This window comes from Drosophila suzukii, chromosome 3 (genome assembly GCF_043229965.1).
Source record: "Drosophila suzukii chromosome 3, CBGP_Dsuzu_IsoJpt1.0, whole genome shotgun sequence".
NCBI lineage: Eukaryota > Metazoa > Arthropoda > Insecta > Diptera > Drosophilidae > Drosophila > Drosophila suzukii.
Genome location: NC_092082.1, coordinates 67,654,333 through 67,671,169, shown reverse-complemented (window position 1 = coordinate 67,671,169; position 16,837 = coordinate 67,654,333). Strand labels below are relative to the sequence as shown.

The 16,837-nt window shown below is 44.9% G+C and overlaps 3 protein-coding genes across 3 annotated transcripts; 1 reads left to right on the top strand and 2 right to left on the bottom strand.

The window, feature by feature from the left end:
• The first annotated feature begins 523 nt into the window (after window positions 1-523).
• Window positions 524-5,451, top strand: Muc91C (Mucin 91C). The gene is made up of 3 exons (XM_036816949.3): window positions 524-605; window positions 2,036-2,103; window positions 2,717-5,451. The coding sequence occupies exons 2-3, from the start codon at window positions 2,095-2,097 to the stop codon at window positions 5,219-5,221; spliced, it is 2,514 nt and encodes an 837-aa protein (XP_036672844.3). The 5' UTR covers window positions 524-605; window positions 2,036-2,094; the 3' UTR covers window positions 5,222-5,451.
• An 816-nt stretch (window positions 5,452-6,267) lies between these two features.
• ChT (choline transporter) lies at window positions 6,268-13,879 on the bottom strand. Its single transcript, XM_036816700.3, has 6 exons — window positions 13,202-13,879; window positions 11,375-11,746; window positions 10,326-10,910; window positions 9,556-9,877; window positions 9,209-9,481; window positions 6,268-8,668 (listed from the first exon to the last, which is right to left on the bottom strand). Exons 2-6 carry the CDS (start codon window positions 11,646-11,648, stop codon window positions 8,290-8,292), a joined length of 1,833 nt encoding a protein of 610 aa, XP_036672595.2. The 5' UTR covers window positions 11,649-11,746; window positions 13,202-13,879; the 3' UTR covers window positions 6,268-8,289.
• Window positions 13,880-14,193: 314 nt separating this feature from the next.
• On the bottom strand, window positions 14,194-16,659 carry LOC108014887 (kanadaptin). The gene is made up of 3 exons (XM_017081105.4): window positions 15,389-16,659; window positions 15,142-15,336; window positions 14,194-15,082 (listed from the first exon to the last, which is right to left on the bottom strand). Exons 1-3 carry the CDS (start codon window positions 16,559-16,561, stop codon window positions 14,315-14,317), a joined length of 2,136 nt encoding a protein of 711 aa, XP_016936594.4. The 5' UTR covers window positions 16,562-16,659; the 3' UTR covers window positions 14,194-14,314.
• Window positions 16,660-16,837: the final 178 nt, after the last annotated feature.

The window sequence follows — 16,837 nt, the reverse complement described above, 5'->3', positions numbered from 1 at the left end:
AAGTATATAGGTATAAAGTAGATGAAAATGTAAGCATCTCTGATTCTTAGCCTCTTATCAAAGGAATATTTCTGTTTAGGTTGGTTAGCTGAGTAAGGGGTATCTGATAGTCGAGGCACTCGACTATTTCGTTCTCTCTCGTCTTAATATATATACCACTGTGGCAGATGCGCAGCTTTGGCGGCAAAGTCGCGCATGCGTCGTGGTTGCTGGTTTGCTGCCTTTGCTGCTTTTGCCGCTTTGCTGGTGGTTTCTGTGGCTTTAACTCCGGCTTGTGGCTCGCGAAGAGTGAGTGCATTTGAAGTGTTACATAAAGTACCAAACTCGAAGACTTGCCGCTGCCAGCGTCTTCTTCTCATTGTGTTTGGTGTTTGGGGGCTTGGAGCTTTTGATTTTCGTCTGTGCGCATTGTTATTGTTTTTTTTAATTTTTTTTTTTGTTTCGTTTGTGTCTTTATTTTTGCGGCTTTGCCTGGTTATGATTTTTGTATAAAAGTGCATGCTGCGCATCACACAGCAGTGTAGTTCGCATTCGTCCATCGGCAGAGCATCGTCTGCAAAGTGCCAAAAATAAAATCAAAGAAGCATCTGGTGCCCACGAAAACGGTTAGTGCTGAATAAAGGATAACTCATTTGAAAGCATATATCACAAGTCATCGTCATCATAAATAACCAAAAGTGGCCAAGTCTTTAAACAGGATTAATACAAATCGTCATTTATCAAATAATAATGGATTTTCCTTGTCAGAATATTTATTTTGTATCATTATGATCTGAATATTAGAGTGCTAATAGCTAAACGTTTCTAAAGCTTATTTATTATAAAGCTGCAGGCTTAAGAGCAAGAGTATCATTAATCCATATTCAGCAGTTATTGAAGATAAAAGGATTTCAAATACTGTAAAACAAAGTGAAAGCATTTAAATAACAATGAAAAAGATGTAAGAAGTTGTAAATCATGCTAAACAATCGAATAAATATTTGGACAATTTTTTTTTTAATTTTAAAGAAGTTTCATTGCGATAGAAATTTAAAGCAGCAGCTATAGAAGAAAAACCAACCATTAATATATTGCAAAAAGTTTGTTTTACCAGGATTTAAACTTATTTCAAGAAATTCTTTTTGAACGTAATTTTCTAATCGATTGCACAAACATTTGTGAAAATTCCCTTGACTGATATTTGTGGCTAAGAATTAGATCATAACTAATTTCAAGAACTTGGAATTCTTGGCCCCTTAAACCCGTTAAAATTCTTGCATAACCAGCATGGCCAACTGAGAGTTGCCTCACATTTGGCGGGTCATTCAGTCGTTTAGGCGGACTTTGAAAAATAATTAAAATTTGTTGCAACCACTAAACAAGCGGCGCGAGCCAAACAATAAAGCAAAGTGCTGAAAAGCCAACAAGACGCCAAGTGTGTGCCCAAAAGAAAAGACAGTAATTGGCAGCAGTAGCTGCAGAGGAAAATATGTGTCACTCGACAGTCGAAAGAAAAGCCAACATGCAAGCCAGTGGGGGTGTAATGGTTATGGGTGATGGCGCTGGGAAATTGTCAGCTGTCGTGGCTGATTTTGCAATGTCATAAAAGCTACAGCCCAGTGCCGCTGCCGATCACGCCCACAAACACTTACATCTTGGGACCCTTTTATTCAATTTCCTACCAAAGAAAGCCTAGGGAGTTTCACTATGCTCCGGATGGGATTTTACCAGCGATTGCAGTGGCTTTTGTCTGCCCTCGCGATTTTCCAAAAAGCCAAATTAAGTGGCAGTGAGTACTCCGCAGCTTCAATTTCAATGCCGGGCGACACGCTCCGTCTGCTGGCCAGTTCTTGGCATTGGCCGACCGAGCGAGCCAAGATTGACGAGCGATTAAGCCCGGTCCGGGGTCCGTGGGCTAACTGCCGGTCATCTCGGTCATCTGGGTGCCCGTAAAAGCTTATGCAACATTAACGTAATCTTTCTATAACTAACTTTTTTCGCCAGTAATCCACTTTCAACTGCTTTTCTCTAATGCCCCCTTTCTCCCGCTTTGCAGTTCGGTTAATTTGCATTCGAAGCGAATCGAGCTCATCCCCAGGAGAAGCAGCAGCAGCCATGCGAGTGGTAAGTTCACTGAAAGAAAACATAATACTCACAATATTTATGATTTTAGTTAATTAGCTTCTATCAGATAATCAAATTATTTGAATTTTTTTACGACTTTTCGAAGATCATTGTGAGATCATGGCAGTTCTTCAATCTATTTGACTTAAGTAAAACTTATTAAACTTATCATTACTGGTTTAACATCACTTAGTAATGTCTTGTTAGTAAGATACATATTTTTTATAAATATTAAATATTCGGTGCAGTACATTATTTGGATTATTTACTATTAACCATTTACTTTAAGTCGTTCATTTATAGATAGACATTAAAAAAAAATTACGAGGCTTTTAACATATTCTTACCAAGTTTAAAGATCTTGATCAATCAATTAATCAATATTCAAATTTCAATTTGTTTAATAGGTCGAGATATTAATTTAAATGTTCAATTTCGACTCAATCTAGATTTTGTTCATTAGTAAATGATTTATTACGCTAACCTTTTTTCCTAATACATACTCGTATTTAAGTAGTTTTCCCAGTGCATGCCTCAAGAGATCCCACTGAAGTGGATCATCCATCGATGCGTCATGAAAAAAGCTAATTTAGTGATTTCCTCGTTTTTGCAGCAGCTTTTCGGAGTCATCGCCGTGGCCATCGTGGCCGTTTCTGTGGTCCGCGATGTTGGAGCAGAGCCGCCGGTGAACAACGCCTACTTGCCGCCCAGTTCGCCCCAGCGCCCCTCCTCCAAGTACGGTGCCCCACCCGCCAGTTCATACCTTCCACCCGCCTCCGGACCTGCTCCATCATTTAATTCTGCTCCCTCCAGCAGCTATGCAGCTCCATCGCTGAGCGCTTCTTCGGGTGGCCCTTACCCGGCACCTGCTCCACGCCCCTCAAGCTCCTATGGACCGCCTGCCTCTCGTCCCTCGTCCAGCTATGGCCCTCCGCCCAGTCGGCCCAGCCAGTCGTACGGACCACCACCACAGGCCAAGAAGCCACACCATCGTCGCCCATCCTCCAGCTACGGACCTCCAAGGCCCGCTCCGCCTTCGCAGAGCTATGGTGCCCCACCATCTTCTAGCTATGGACCACCAAAGTCTGCTCCACCCTCCCAGAGTTATGGTGCCCCACCATCTTCTAGCTATGGACCACCAAAGTCTGCTCCACCCTCCCAGAGTTATGGTGCCCCTGCTCCACCTTCTAGCAAGTACGGACCACCCAAGTCGGCGCCATCTTCGAGCTACGGAGCTCCCAGACCCGCACCTCCTTCATCGTCGTATGGAGCTCCTGCACCACCATCATCGTCCTATGGAGCTCCCGCCCCACCATCATCTTCTTATGGAGCTCCTGCCCCTCCATCGTCTTCTTATGGAGCACCTGCCCCGCCTTCCTCATCTTATGGAGCCCCTGCACCACCATCTAAGTCTTATGGAGCTCCTGCTCCTCCTTCTTCATCCTATGGAGCACCAGCCGCGCCACCATCTTCATCATATGGAGCTCCTGCACCACCCTCCAAGTCTTATGGAGCACCTGCCCCACCATCGTCGTCCTACGGAGCACCTGCTCCGCCATCCCCATCTTATGGAGCCCCAGCACCGCCATCGAAGTCTTATGGAGCCCCCGCTCCACCATCTTCCTCTTATGGAGCACCTGCTGCACCCTCTTCCTCCTATGGACCACCCAAGTCTGCGCCCGCACCACCCTCTTCCAGCTATGGAGCACCACCTCAAGCTCCTACCAGCTCCTACCTGCCACCTGCATCGCGTCCATCAAAGCCCTCTTCCAACTATGGAGCACCCAGTCTGAGCAGCTTTGTGCCCTCGGTTTCAGCGCCATCGACCAACTACGGAGCACCTTCAAAGACTCAGAGCCTGGGCAGCAGTGGTTACTCCTCTGGACCTTCCTCGTCCTACGATGCACCCGTGGCACCGCCATCGTCTTCCTATGGAGCTCCCTCCTCCTCGTTCCAGCCCATCTCTCCGCCCTCGTCTAGCTACGGAGCTCCCAGCAGCGGATCAGGATCTAGCTTCTCGGCAGCTCCTTCATTCAGCAAGGGTTCCAGTGGTGGAGGTTCCTCCTACCACTCTGCACCATCTAGCTCCTATTCAGCTCCTAGTTCGAGCTCAAACAGTGGAGGATCTTATCCCTCGGCACCTTCATCATCCTATTCTGCCCCCAGTTCGAGCTCAAACAGTGGTGGACCTTACGCCTCCGCACCGTCGTCTTCTTACTCGGCACCTAGCTCTGGCTCCAACAGTGGTGGACCTTACGCTGCTGCTCCATCCTCCTCGTACTCCGCACCCAGTGCCTCTGCCAACAGTGGAGGATCTTATCCCTCGGCACCCTCATCATCTTACTCGGCACCCAGCTCGGGATCGAACAGTGGTGGACCCTACCCCGCAGCTCCTTCATCCTCGTACTCGGCACCCTCTTCAAACAGTGGAGGACCTTACCCATCAGCACCCTCATCTTCATACTCCGCACCCAGCTCTAGCTCTAGCTCCGGTGGACCCTATCCTGCTGCTCCTTCATCTTCGTACTCGGCACCCTCTTCCGGCTCGAACAGTGGAGGACCCTACCCATCAGCTCCCTCGTCTTCGTACTCGGCTCCATCTTCCGGTTCGAACAGTGGAGGATCTTACCCATCGGCACCCTCTTCCTCTTACTCCGCACCCAGCCCGAGCTCCAATAGTGGAGGATCCTACCCTGCAGCACCATCCAACTCTTACTCGGCACCGGCCTCTCCGCCATCTTCATCGTATGGAGCACCTGCTTCAGGACCTTCCTCCTCGTACAGCGCTCCCTCCTCCTCCTACGGAGCTCCCTCCACCGGATCGGGTTCCAGCTCGTTCTCGTCCAGCCATTCGTCATCCTCCTCCTCCTCGGGCAGCTACCCCTCTGCTCCGTCCAGCTCCTATGGAGCTCCATCGGCCGGTTCTTCCCTGAACTTCCCCAGCGGTCCCTCGTCCAGCTACAGTGCTCCCCCCGCCGGTGGATCCTCCAGCTCGGGACCCTACCCCAGTGCTCCAGCCCAGGACTCCGGCTACGAGTACAATGCACCCAGCCAGGTGCCCGAGACCATTCAGCAGGGTTACAGTGCCGACGGTGGCTACACTTACCGCAAGAAGTGAGGAGTAGATAGCCACCGCATTGCGCATACGCCACGTGCCTTCGAATACTCAATCACCACCACCATGTCATCATGTCATCGTCGTCGCCATTCACTCGCAACTGTAAATTATTCCCCAAATGACAACTAATTCGTCCATTCTTCTTCTCCTTTCCCTCCCAAGGAAATCTAGACGTAAATCATTGTACCATTAGATGTAAAACACGAAACGTTTGTTAAATAAACAACTTGATGAAGATCATAGAAGATCGTAGAAGCCATCAGTTCTGGGCGATCGGTTCCCTTCACATCCGCAAAGTCAGCGACATTTGCGGAATTCTTCCGTTCGGCTAATTGACAGCGGTGGCAGCAGTTGTCTTCCGTGGAAGACGGTGAAGACTGCGAAGAGCCAAGATCCAAGTTCCAATGACAGTTGAAGGTTCAAATCGGCTAACAATGCAAATTTTCGCTAAAATACCGGATATACCTGATAGCTGCTACAACATCCAACTTGCAACTCGGGCCACAATTAGGGGGCAATTCTTGAGCGACACAAGTTATGAGCTCATGATGGAGGCGATTCCAATCTAATTGAGATTACAACTTAATTGCATCATTAGCATGCTAACTGAGATCAGTTGAGAAGAATTGCTAGAGGACTGGCAGACAGCTGATAGACTTTGGCAAACCGACTTTTAACCGACTGACTTTCGACTAAATAAAATAAGTAACTGTCGTATAGTTGCCACATGTGAATCTTCAGAGTGCATTGTCTTCTTCTAAAATCCGATGAGATGAGACACCCTGAAGAGCTCTTTGCTCTTTAAGTAGCGCTGAGAAATTTCCACCTGCGATAATACAATTCTATTGTCTGCGGATCGTCACTTGGCGGCTTTTGTTGGTTCGTAATGTTTGCATTTATTTCACAAGATAGTCAGTCAGTCTGTTAGTTAGTCCGTTTGTTAGTCGGTTACTTAATTTGTTAATAAAATAAGAAGCTAATGAGAAATAGAATAAAGAACTAGAGAGCGGTTTTGGGTTTGCGGCAACAGAGAAACCATTTTCATGTAGATATATATACCTTTTATTTATTAAATACTTTTATCGTTTCTTTTGCTTGGGGTTTATTCCATTTCGCTATGCTTAAAACATTGATATGTATTCGGTTTAATTTGATCTTAATACATCATGTATATCGTAACCCTTCGTTCTATTTTCTTTTACTTATTTGATTGGTTAACATAATGCCACTAAGGGAACTTGGAATGGATAGACCAAGTTTGGTTAACAATAACAGAAATATATTTAACTAATTGCCAAAACAGAATGGTTTCGACCATTTTAACCAAGCGAAGTCATCGCAGTTGAATGCATAAATTATTTGGTGGTTTTGGTTTAGTTGATAGTAACTTTACAAACGATTCGAGTAATTTGCTTATTTACAAACCTGGTTAACTGCACAAAGAAACGTGAAACATGAAATACAAACACACTTAATTATTTATGTAGGATCTCTGGAAATTTAGTTAAACTCCTTAGTAAAAACGGATTCAAACTCTATCGAAATTTACACACTCAGATCTGATGCAAGAGATAATAACAATAACAACGAACAGATATCAGATATGTGTGTATCATATGGTAGGTAATCCTAAATGGACTCAAACACTTAGTTTCACTTATGTAAACGTTAAAAAACTTTACCCCAATACAACGAACATACGAGGCTCGATCAAAAAGCAGTCAACATTTATTACAATTAAGTGAGTTGTATGTAGTTATGGTATTTCATAGGGCTGAAAACCTTATCAAGTTAGTTACGCGTATTAGTTTTCTTGAGTTGACTTTAGTTAGATTTAGATTAGTTCTTTCCAACGGGGCGAAAGAGTAACAAACGAGCCGAGTGAGTTTCAAAAAAGAGTAACCAACGCACATCTCTTGTTAAAATATTAAATTTGAATTTAATTTGGGATTTTTAACAGGTTTCTTTGAGATCAAAGGTTGAGGTTTGGGGTTCAGGCAGCGTGTGTTTATATAGAATCTCCCTTGCCAATGCTTGTATGCAGGTTTTTTGGGTCAATGTCGTGGGTGTTTCTTTGGGTATAATTCTCTAAATTCAGTGGCTGGCTTCTAAATATGTATATATATGCTTGTGTATATGATTTTGTATAGGTATATATTTAGGTACTACGACGCAACATGTCATATATATAATTGTTTCATCTTTGTCTGTTTTCCTGTGTATGATCTGCCATATACTTTGTGGTTTGCTCTTTGAGAGCAGCTAAAATTCATTCCTATATAACTCGATATGCCTCGTTTTCGGTCACTTACACGACTACTTTGTTTGCACATTTTATTGGGTATAGTTTGTGTATGTATATCTCGATTCTCCTATATAGCTTACAAACAACTGTTTCACGAGTGATATGTATATTGATATACCTCCGTCTTCTTTTGATATGTTTCGTTTGCATTAGTTTGTGAATAGTTTTGCTTAGCTTTTTTCGTTCTGGAAGGACACATGATTCACATTATATGCATCTATATAGTATATGATCGATATGCTAATGCCAGGAATGCCGATTCGTATTGCTCAAATGCTCGTCTCAGTGGTTATACATACATACTTATAATTTAGCCTCATTTCCGGCCTAACTCTTCAGGGTTAATACGTAGTTTATTTTTTGCAATTCTCGGGCCAGGAAAAATGCAGTTGATATGTATTCGGTTAATCGATTTCTGCACTTCTGATACCGTTTGAACATTTACACATAGATTCTCTAACATCAAAATGAATACCGATAGAACGCTTTAAGCTTGTAGAAACTATACACAATAAGTTTTGCTAAATGAAAATGTAAACTTTACGATCAGCTTTCTGCACTTTTTACCTGAGCACTTGTGTGTTTAACGTACGTTTTTCCTAATACTTTCTGTACTCCGTCCCGCCTTCCTTATGACAACCCTACTTCCCCCATTTGAATCCCCCTAACAAGCGCAACTTAAAATCGGATAATTCACTGCTCCTAACTGCAGCCTACTTTCGGGCTCTCAGCTGCCAAGATCCTATGGGACTTCCTACTCCGCTCAGAAGGCCGTATTATCGTGCTCCGTGGCGGGCATGGCCATCCCGCTCTGGCCACCTCCTCCTCCAGGGGGCTTCACCCCGGTGGCTGTGTCCAACATCTTCTTGACCTGCGCCTGCGCCGTCTCCTGGTTGATGCGTCTTGCCTCCGCCACCGGCAGATCGTCGTCCGACTCCAGGGCGGGATTAATGCGGCCGTTGCGCTCGTCCTTGCCCGCCATGGTGGCAGCTCCGTAGGATCGGGCCAGGGGTCCCGCCATCACCGATAGCTGCTCGCCCGACTCCGAGGGATCGCCGACGCGCTGCACATCCTCCGGAATGTTGACCACGCAGCGGAAATAGTCGTAGCTGGGCGGCAACTTTCCGGACTCGAACATCATTCTGTAATTGGTATAAAAAAAGGTGAGTTACCATTGACCATATTTTAAATAAGATATAGCAAAGTAAATATTCAATTGAGAATTCTAGACTAATTTACATACATTGCGAATTACACACGTACTATTTTAAAAGACAGAGAGAATGATGAGGTCTGTTATTATTAGCTATATTATAACTAAAACATAACACATTTAAGAACTGACAACATATTAATGTCCCATTTTGATGATATTACTATAATTGCTCAAAAAAATTGTAGGTTATTGAGAGAAGGATGATGCCAGTTTTTATTAACCATATTACAAATAAGACAAATATTAAAAATCAAAAAACTTATCAAAACATAATATGTTTATAATAGAAAAAGGATCAGGGAAATTTCAAGTTGTTATATTATAACTAAAATAAATAACAAAAGCAAAAACTAAATCCTATTGAGATGTTATATCTAGAAATATTAAAACATATTTCGAATTTTATTTATTTCATTTGTTATATATCTAATACTCAATTTTTAATTATCTTTGGCTTTGTACTCACTTAGTCCACCAGGATACCGAAACCAGGGTGATCAGACTTAGCAACATGGCCATGGTGCGGAAGGGGAACATCTGCTCCTTCGTCTCCTCGTCGTAGCCGGGATACTTGATCAGCGGAGGCAGTCCCAGGATGGCCTCGCCACCAGACAGCCGGATGACCAGGGCCACAATGTACGCCGATAGGCTGCCATATGTGTTGCAGTGCTTCTTGAAGTGCACCACCATCAGAAGCTGCGGGAACAGGATGACGTAGACCAGATCCGAGCACATGGACCTGTCCGGGGATAGATGATATAGCCAAGCAATTAGGCAAATGATCTGCCAATCAATGCATAATTTCACACGCACCACAATCCGTAGATGGAGGGAATGGTGAGGGCCATAATTGTGGCCAAGATGCCCACCACAATGATGGCCACGCGCATCACCCAGATGATTTCCATCTCGGATGCCTTCTGACGGAAAATCAATTTGTACACGTTCCGGGCGAACATGGAGGCGGCGGAGAGCACCGAGGAGTCGGCGGAGGACATCACAGCGGCGGAAACGGCGCCCAGGCCAAAGAAGGACACGAAGTCGGGCGTGAGGTACTGCAGCACCATTGGCAGAATCATGCTCGTCTCATCCACGGTGAGGGGATAGGGTCCCTTGTAGTCCGTCTCGTTCCAAGCTGTCAAAAGGAAAAGGACATTAGCCAAGGATAAAGGATTTATTAAGGGCATGTATCATTATCAAAAAATATATGTATAGACCACATATTGGTATTTACATTGTTTATATCATTCTATATCACAAAAATATTTTAACTATACCTAAAATTTTAATATTTTTTTTAGATCGTTGATACCTATATGTATATATTTTCAATGCTTGTTGGATCACAATAATATCAAAACTACACAAATCATGTTATTTTGATATTTTTATAGATCAAAAAGTTCTAATTTCTTTTAAAGAGTTCTTAGGTTTGGTACATAATTAATTGTTTGCTGTTTTAATTAAATTTAATTGAATATATTATCCCATTTGTATATCATACTTTCTTTTTCTGTGTTTAAATAAAATTCTTATCTCCAATTTATGGATATCCTTATTACTTTTCAGTATTTAGGACTCACGTGTGGCCTTGGCAATAGCTCCGATGAGCACTGGGGGAATGGCCATCAAGATGCATCCGGCGGCGGCCACATAAGACAACAGTTGGGCCCTTCCGGCTGTCTTGCTGGAGAGCACCCGCTGGAAGTAGACCTGCCAAGGAATGCCTCCAAAAACGAGCAGCAACCCGTAGTCTATGTAAAGCCAATGCTTTTTAGGCTCCACGTGGCCTATCCAATCCACCTCCAGGTCACTCAGACTGCCCACGTGCTCGTTGCTCCAGGCAAAGGGAATGCACATCCACAGGCCGATGAAGATGCAGAACAACTGGATCACATCCGTATATGCCACGGAGTAGAGTCCGCCGAAGAGTGTGTAGAAGATGGCAATGCACGAGGACAGGATCACCGAGGTGCGATGGTCCATGTCGATGATCACGGAAAGGGTGGCTCCCAGCGCGGCTAGGATGCCAGCTGCCCAGAAGACCTCACCGCAGAGAGCGGGTAGGAAGAGCAGGCCACCCATTCGCTCGCCAAAGGAATCCTGCAGAGGGTCCAACATGGTGATATATCCTTGTTTTCGCATTGGGTTGGCGAAGAAGATGCCTCCTAAATTTAGAAGAAATATAAAAAAAAGTTAAGATACACATACAAAATACAAAACGATCAATATTGATATAAAAATTGTGCCTGATATTTGTTAACCAAACTGATATGAGGGTTTAAAATTAAAAATAGAAAATTATTTTAAACAAAAAAGGAAATATATTTATGGTAAACTGAAAACGTTCTTTAAAAAAGTCTGTTATAAGAACATTTCTGGCATCTCAATCTTTAAAAAAAAAAACTTTTAAAAGCTGCAAATCTAGCCATCTGTTTTAGTTAATATAAAGTAGAGAATATATGAATAAAACTATGGCATACGATTAATTTTTTACATCTTATAAATATTTAATACAACGCTTGTGGTTAATGTTAATTTGTTTATCGACCCACTAAGAAAAAAAAGGTATGCTAATGTCCTTGAACATTTGTACATGAATATATATTTCTTAATTATGCAGCTTACTCACCGAATACCAAACTCAGAGCGTATCCAAATGGAGCCTGGCACCACACGAGTCCCGATGTGTAGATGGCCTCCGCCGTGCCATTGATGTAGCCTCCACCCACCCAGGTGGCAGTCATGGTGAAGATTCCGACGAAGAGACCGATGGAGCGGCCGGCCAGCATCACCTCCTCCTCCGAATCATTGCCGGACTGCTTCTTGCGACCGGCCCAGATGCCCACCACCAGGATCAGTAGGTAGAAGAGCACGATGCTCACCACGCCGGCGACGTTGATCATCCTTGCAGTTGGGGCGTGTCCTTGGCTTCGTAAATCACAACTCTCGGCGTGCTAGTGTAAGCTAATACTCTCGGAATGGGGTTGAGTTTGACCTTTAGCTGCAAAGGAATACAAGGAATGGGGATGGAAGGCACAAAGAGTTACAACCTTGAGCATAATGGTTAATATCGCTGCCCGCCGCCTGCAGGAGCTCATTTTTCAATTAAGTAGCGACAGCACGAAGCATTAAATATTAAGCCAATGCATTGGCCAAGGCCTTCGACGCGGCTGACCTTTCTCCGCCAGGATATAATTGGAGTTGGCCCCCACTCCGGACCCCCTATCCACCCCACTTATGACAAAATGCGTCCTTGCTAATGGCGCGCAATTAACTAGCCCTTGCACTGAGTTTGACCTCTAAAGCGATTGTAATACCAGCACTACAAAGGTCAGACATTATCTTCACTTATTGGAATCTTTTAATAAATTATAGGCTTCCATTTGTCATTGTCTGATTAAATTAATATTATCGTAAATAATAACGCAATAATGGAAATAATGAAAGGGAAGTGAGTTTTAACTTTTGAGAACAAAAAGTAATCTTTAAATTAAAAGTTATTCTGTTCTTTTCTTGTGATAAAATAATACTTTTCATATAAAAAGTAAATTTACCTTTAGATTCATAAAAGATTTGTTATATATTTATAAAAACCTTTTTTGGAATAAATAAAACTTGATGAATATAGTTATTTACAAGTAAAGGAAATGAATATAAGTTAAGCCTTAGATTACAAAAGGGTTTGTAATAACGAACTGGGAACGCAATAGGTTGTGCTTCGAACGGAAGCTTGTGTTTACTTCATGATTGGTTTTTTTAATCTAAGCGGACCACTTAGCGCGGACTTGAAGACAAAGGCAAACCCAAAATCAAAAAATCAAATAAAATACAAAAACTATAAAAATATAATGAAAATTCCCCAAACATTGATATAAAAAAATATTTTCAGATGTCCCCCAGTTCAATGTTGTAACATATCGCATATTACCTATGAAATAAAAGTCTTTTTTTTTGGTTTAACCTATTTCTTAAAAAACCCTGTTCTAAAGATACGGGTATTTTGTAAATAAAGACATAGTTTCAAGACATTATCTTTCAATAATCGTAGTGTGTTTAGTTCCCAACTAATTTGAGCAAAACTTATGGGCATTTAAATGTGCGGAAATTAATTCCGATGGTTGGAGCACGCACATTTCATGCTTATATAACAGACCGCGTTAGGAGCGGGACAGTCAGGATTCCGACTTATGTAAAATACATAAACAATTCAGAGCGTCTCGTGTGCGGGAAGTCAAGTACGTCATAGCTGCGGCAAACAAGCGGGCACCTCGAGAAGACCTCAGTACGATATACCATATACCGCACTACCCACAAAAGGGGGGCTTCGGCTTCATTCACAAAAATTGAGCAAAGCACGGAGCGCATTCGAATGGGGATAGGGGGCAAAGGTAATCCCCCCGTGCAATCTGCGCATGACCCAGCGCATTTACGGGCAATCGAACGGAAAGAGACTCACCTCTGCTTTGGGATTTGTGCGCCAAGTTCAAGCGGACGCCAATTTCTATACTCTGGAGCTTAGCGACGGCAATCAAAGAAGCGCGCCAATCAAATGCGCCTTGGCTTATGCAACATTTCCTGCTCCAAAGGGCTTGAGGGGATTGGATTCGGATTCCCCGTGGTAGTTTGATCGTAGATTTCCCTCGTAAAGAAATCGAGTGCAAGGACTCCGACTAGGAACTCGAATCACGGTAGTCTGAACACTAGACTAGGCTAGACAGCAGTCGCCCCAGCGGAGGGACGTCTTCTGAGACGGACTGTTACGCGTCCTAAAATGTAACCCGCACATGTGCTCCGGCTGTTGGGGAAACGCGTGTCGGCCGCATTAAACCAATGCCACTGGCTCCGCAACCGAGAAGTTGTCGAAAATGTTCCAGATTATATAAATAATCCAAACCACATCCACCCACACTTTCGGCAGATTCAGTTTACAATCGATTGCGCTATTAATTCGATTCAAATTCAAAGCTTCAAGGTGGCCTAAGTCCAGCCAAATCGATATTCGAAAATTAATCTAGCAATTAAACTAAAGCCAATTGGTTTCGATAAACAAATAAGCAGTTGACTACGGGCTATTGGTAAACTGAAGACACGTTTCCACGTTCAGCCGTCGGACCGTGTTGGCGGTTAGAGCGACGAAATTATAACTGAATTGGAAGTTCAAGTACTGGAGTCCCATCGGCGAACCGATGGCCCCTTCGGCGGAAAATGGCAGAGCCGAGTGTGCGTTCATTTTGTGTATGTGCGCAGGAATTTTCACCGAGCCAGCGGATGAATCGTTTCGTGGAAACCGCCACTGCCACTCGACTCAAATTAGGGGTGATTGCCAGCGAGAAGGGGAGTTGCCAGCACTGGAATCGTGGTGGAAAGCTCACCCACTCTGACTGGAGTCGCCACAAAGTTTGAGCCCCTCGTGGCCCATTGAAAAATATAATGACAATATTCAAGGGCTTAACATTTACAAAGTTACATTGAGAGGGTCTTAAAGAATACATCAATTACACGTCTAGACTAGTTTAAAAGTACATATTCCTAGATCGAATATTTCAAGTGTGTTAACGCTACTGCTGAGCTAGTAGCCAAACTTCTCGTTCAAATGGGTGATGCCATCCCCGCTCTGGTTGGTTGGTGGCACCCACTTGGCGTACTTCTCGCTGTCCTCATGCTCGGCCAGCTCGTCCAGATCCATGTCCACATCCTGGCGCTGTTTGTTGCGCTGTCGTTGGCGTTGCCTGCGCTTTCTCTGCGCCTCCTCTGCTCCCGGATCCGGAGTGTCGTCGGTTGGAGTGCTAGTCTCTTCCACCGATTCTGTTGGCTTAGTTGAAGCAACAGTGTCGCTGGGAACTGTTGACGCTTCCGCTGAAACTTTTGTTGACATCACGTTGTCTGGTTTTAAGACTTCCGCTTCAGCGTTTGTTGGTTTGCTCTCTTCCGTTTTGGCAGGTGGCTTGCTTTCCGGCAAGTTATTCTTCTCTGCAGTCGATGGCTTTGCCACAGCTTCCTGTTCCCCCTCTCCCCTCTCCAAAGTGTCCGCCTCCTTTTCCTTCACTAGGGGAGTTTCCTTGGGATCTTCCTCCTCGACTTCCTCCTCATCCGAGGCAAATGCATTTGATTGGGGCTTGGTCTGTGTGCTTGTCGGCGCTTTGACTACCTTGAATTTACTAAACTGATTTCTCTTGCCAATCATGGGAAGCTGCTTCCTGGCGGCACTTCCCTCCTGGACGGAGGACTCCTTCGAGCATGCAGCCAGGCTGTTCGTAAATGGCAGAGCAGTTGGCTTGGCTATCTTCAGAAGGCGTTCCACCTTTACTTGCTCGCCTTTAAGACGCTGTTGCTCCAACTGATTTGAATTTGAAATTGTTAGTTTTGATATTAATATTATTTTCCGGTAACACTCACCCTTAGTTTTTTAATCTCGGTCTTGTCCAGCTTCTCAACATCTTCGGTGAGCATGTCCATGAAGTTATCCAGATCATCGCCTTCATTTTGCTGTTTGGCGGCCAGCTCCTTTAACCTTTTCTCCTTTTGTTGGTAAGTTGCGATTTCCTGCTCGACCTTTTCCATTTCCAAGTTGAGCTCAATCTCTTGTTTTAGCTTTTTGAGATTTGGTTAGTTAGTAGGCAAAACAATGGCTTGTAATACCTACCAAATCCTCATAAGTCAAGGTGACACTGGCGCCTGCATTCTCCATGCGCTGCTTCTTGCGCGCCACGTCTCCAGTGCGGTCCCAAAACTCATCCTCGTCGTCAGAGTCCCCCTTCTTCAGAATCTTTCTCTTTAGTGCCTCTTGGTTGGCCTGTCGCAGCACACCGTGCCTGTCCAGCGTGCGACATGCCTCCAGGGCGCACTGCACCACACAGTCCTTCTTGCGCCCCTTGTGGTTCACCTCCACAGTGATCGGCCTGCCATTGGAGTCGTCGAGCGGCAGCTCCACGCGACAAACGAAGGAGCCGGTGGACAGCTCATCGCACCTGTACTCTAGATTAAGACCCTCGCGCTCGAAGAAGCCGCGCAACGTTTTCTTTGGGTCATCGAAGAAGAGCTCCTCGTTATTGGTGCTTGCATAGGGATTGTGGCTGAGATCCGTCTCCTCATCGGCGTCGTCGCCCATGCCCCAGCTGACGCCCTCGTTGCGCTCCCGCTCCTCGGCCTCCAGGAGCCGTATTTCCCTCTCCACTGCTGCGTCGGCCAGCTCCTTCTCCCGCTTCTGTCGCAGCTCGGTGACCGACAGTTCGGATTCGGGTTCCTCATCCTCGCCGGGACCCTGGAGAATGTAAACGCGAGTGCTGCCACCCAGCTTGAGCATGTGGCCAACGCGCATTCGGATATAGACCTTGGGCGGCACGCGCTGTTTGTTCAGAAAGGTTCCATGTGTGCTGCCCATGTCGTAGATGTACCAGCCCTCGGGCTGCTCGGGGTCTCCTGGCTCCTCGCCTTCGTCCTCCTCTATGTCCGGCTTGGGTGACGCCTTGGGCTTGTACTGCAGCACCACGTGGAAGCGAGAGATAGTCGGATGAGCGGCGGGCACATCGTTCTCCGGCAGACGACCGAAGGTCCACACAGCCTGTTGCTGCAGCTGGCGCACAGTGTCGATGATCTGGCCGGATTTGAGCACCTCGAAGCTGTAGTTCTGATCCTCGGCCGGAGGAGCCGACCACTTGGGCACCTTGTACGGACAGACGGCCGCTGGCGAGGATTTGGGTGCCTTGGGGACTTTTGGCGGCGGAGGTGGCGGCTCAGCGGGAACTTCGGAGCGCGGCTTCTCTGTGATGATTACTTTGGGTTTGGGCAGCGGAGCGGGCACTTTGAACTCGTTCATGCTGACTGTTGTGCGAAATATGTTAATTTTCCGAGGAGTAAACAAATTTTCGCAGATTTCAGCTGATTTTCAGCGCAGTGGGACCAGTCACAGACCGCTGGAAAATACGGCACTTCTTCAACAGTTGTCCCAAGAAAAATTTTTTTATTTCTTTTTTAAATCGTTAAGTAACTAATTTCTTTATAAATGTTAGTTAATATTAACTTAAAAATGTAATTGCAATTGTTGCCTAATGAGTACCAACAGTAGATAGCTTGTCCCAAAAATGAGTTTGGG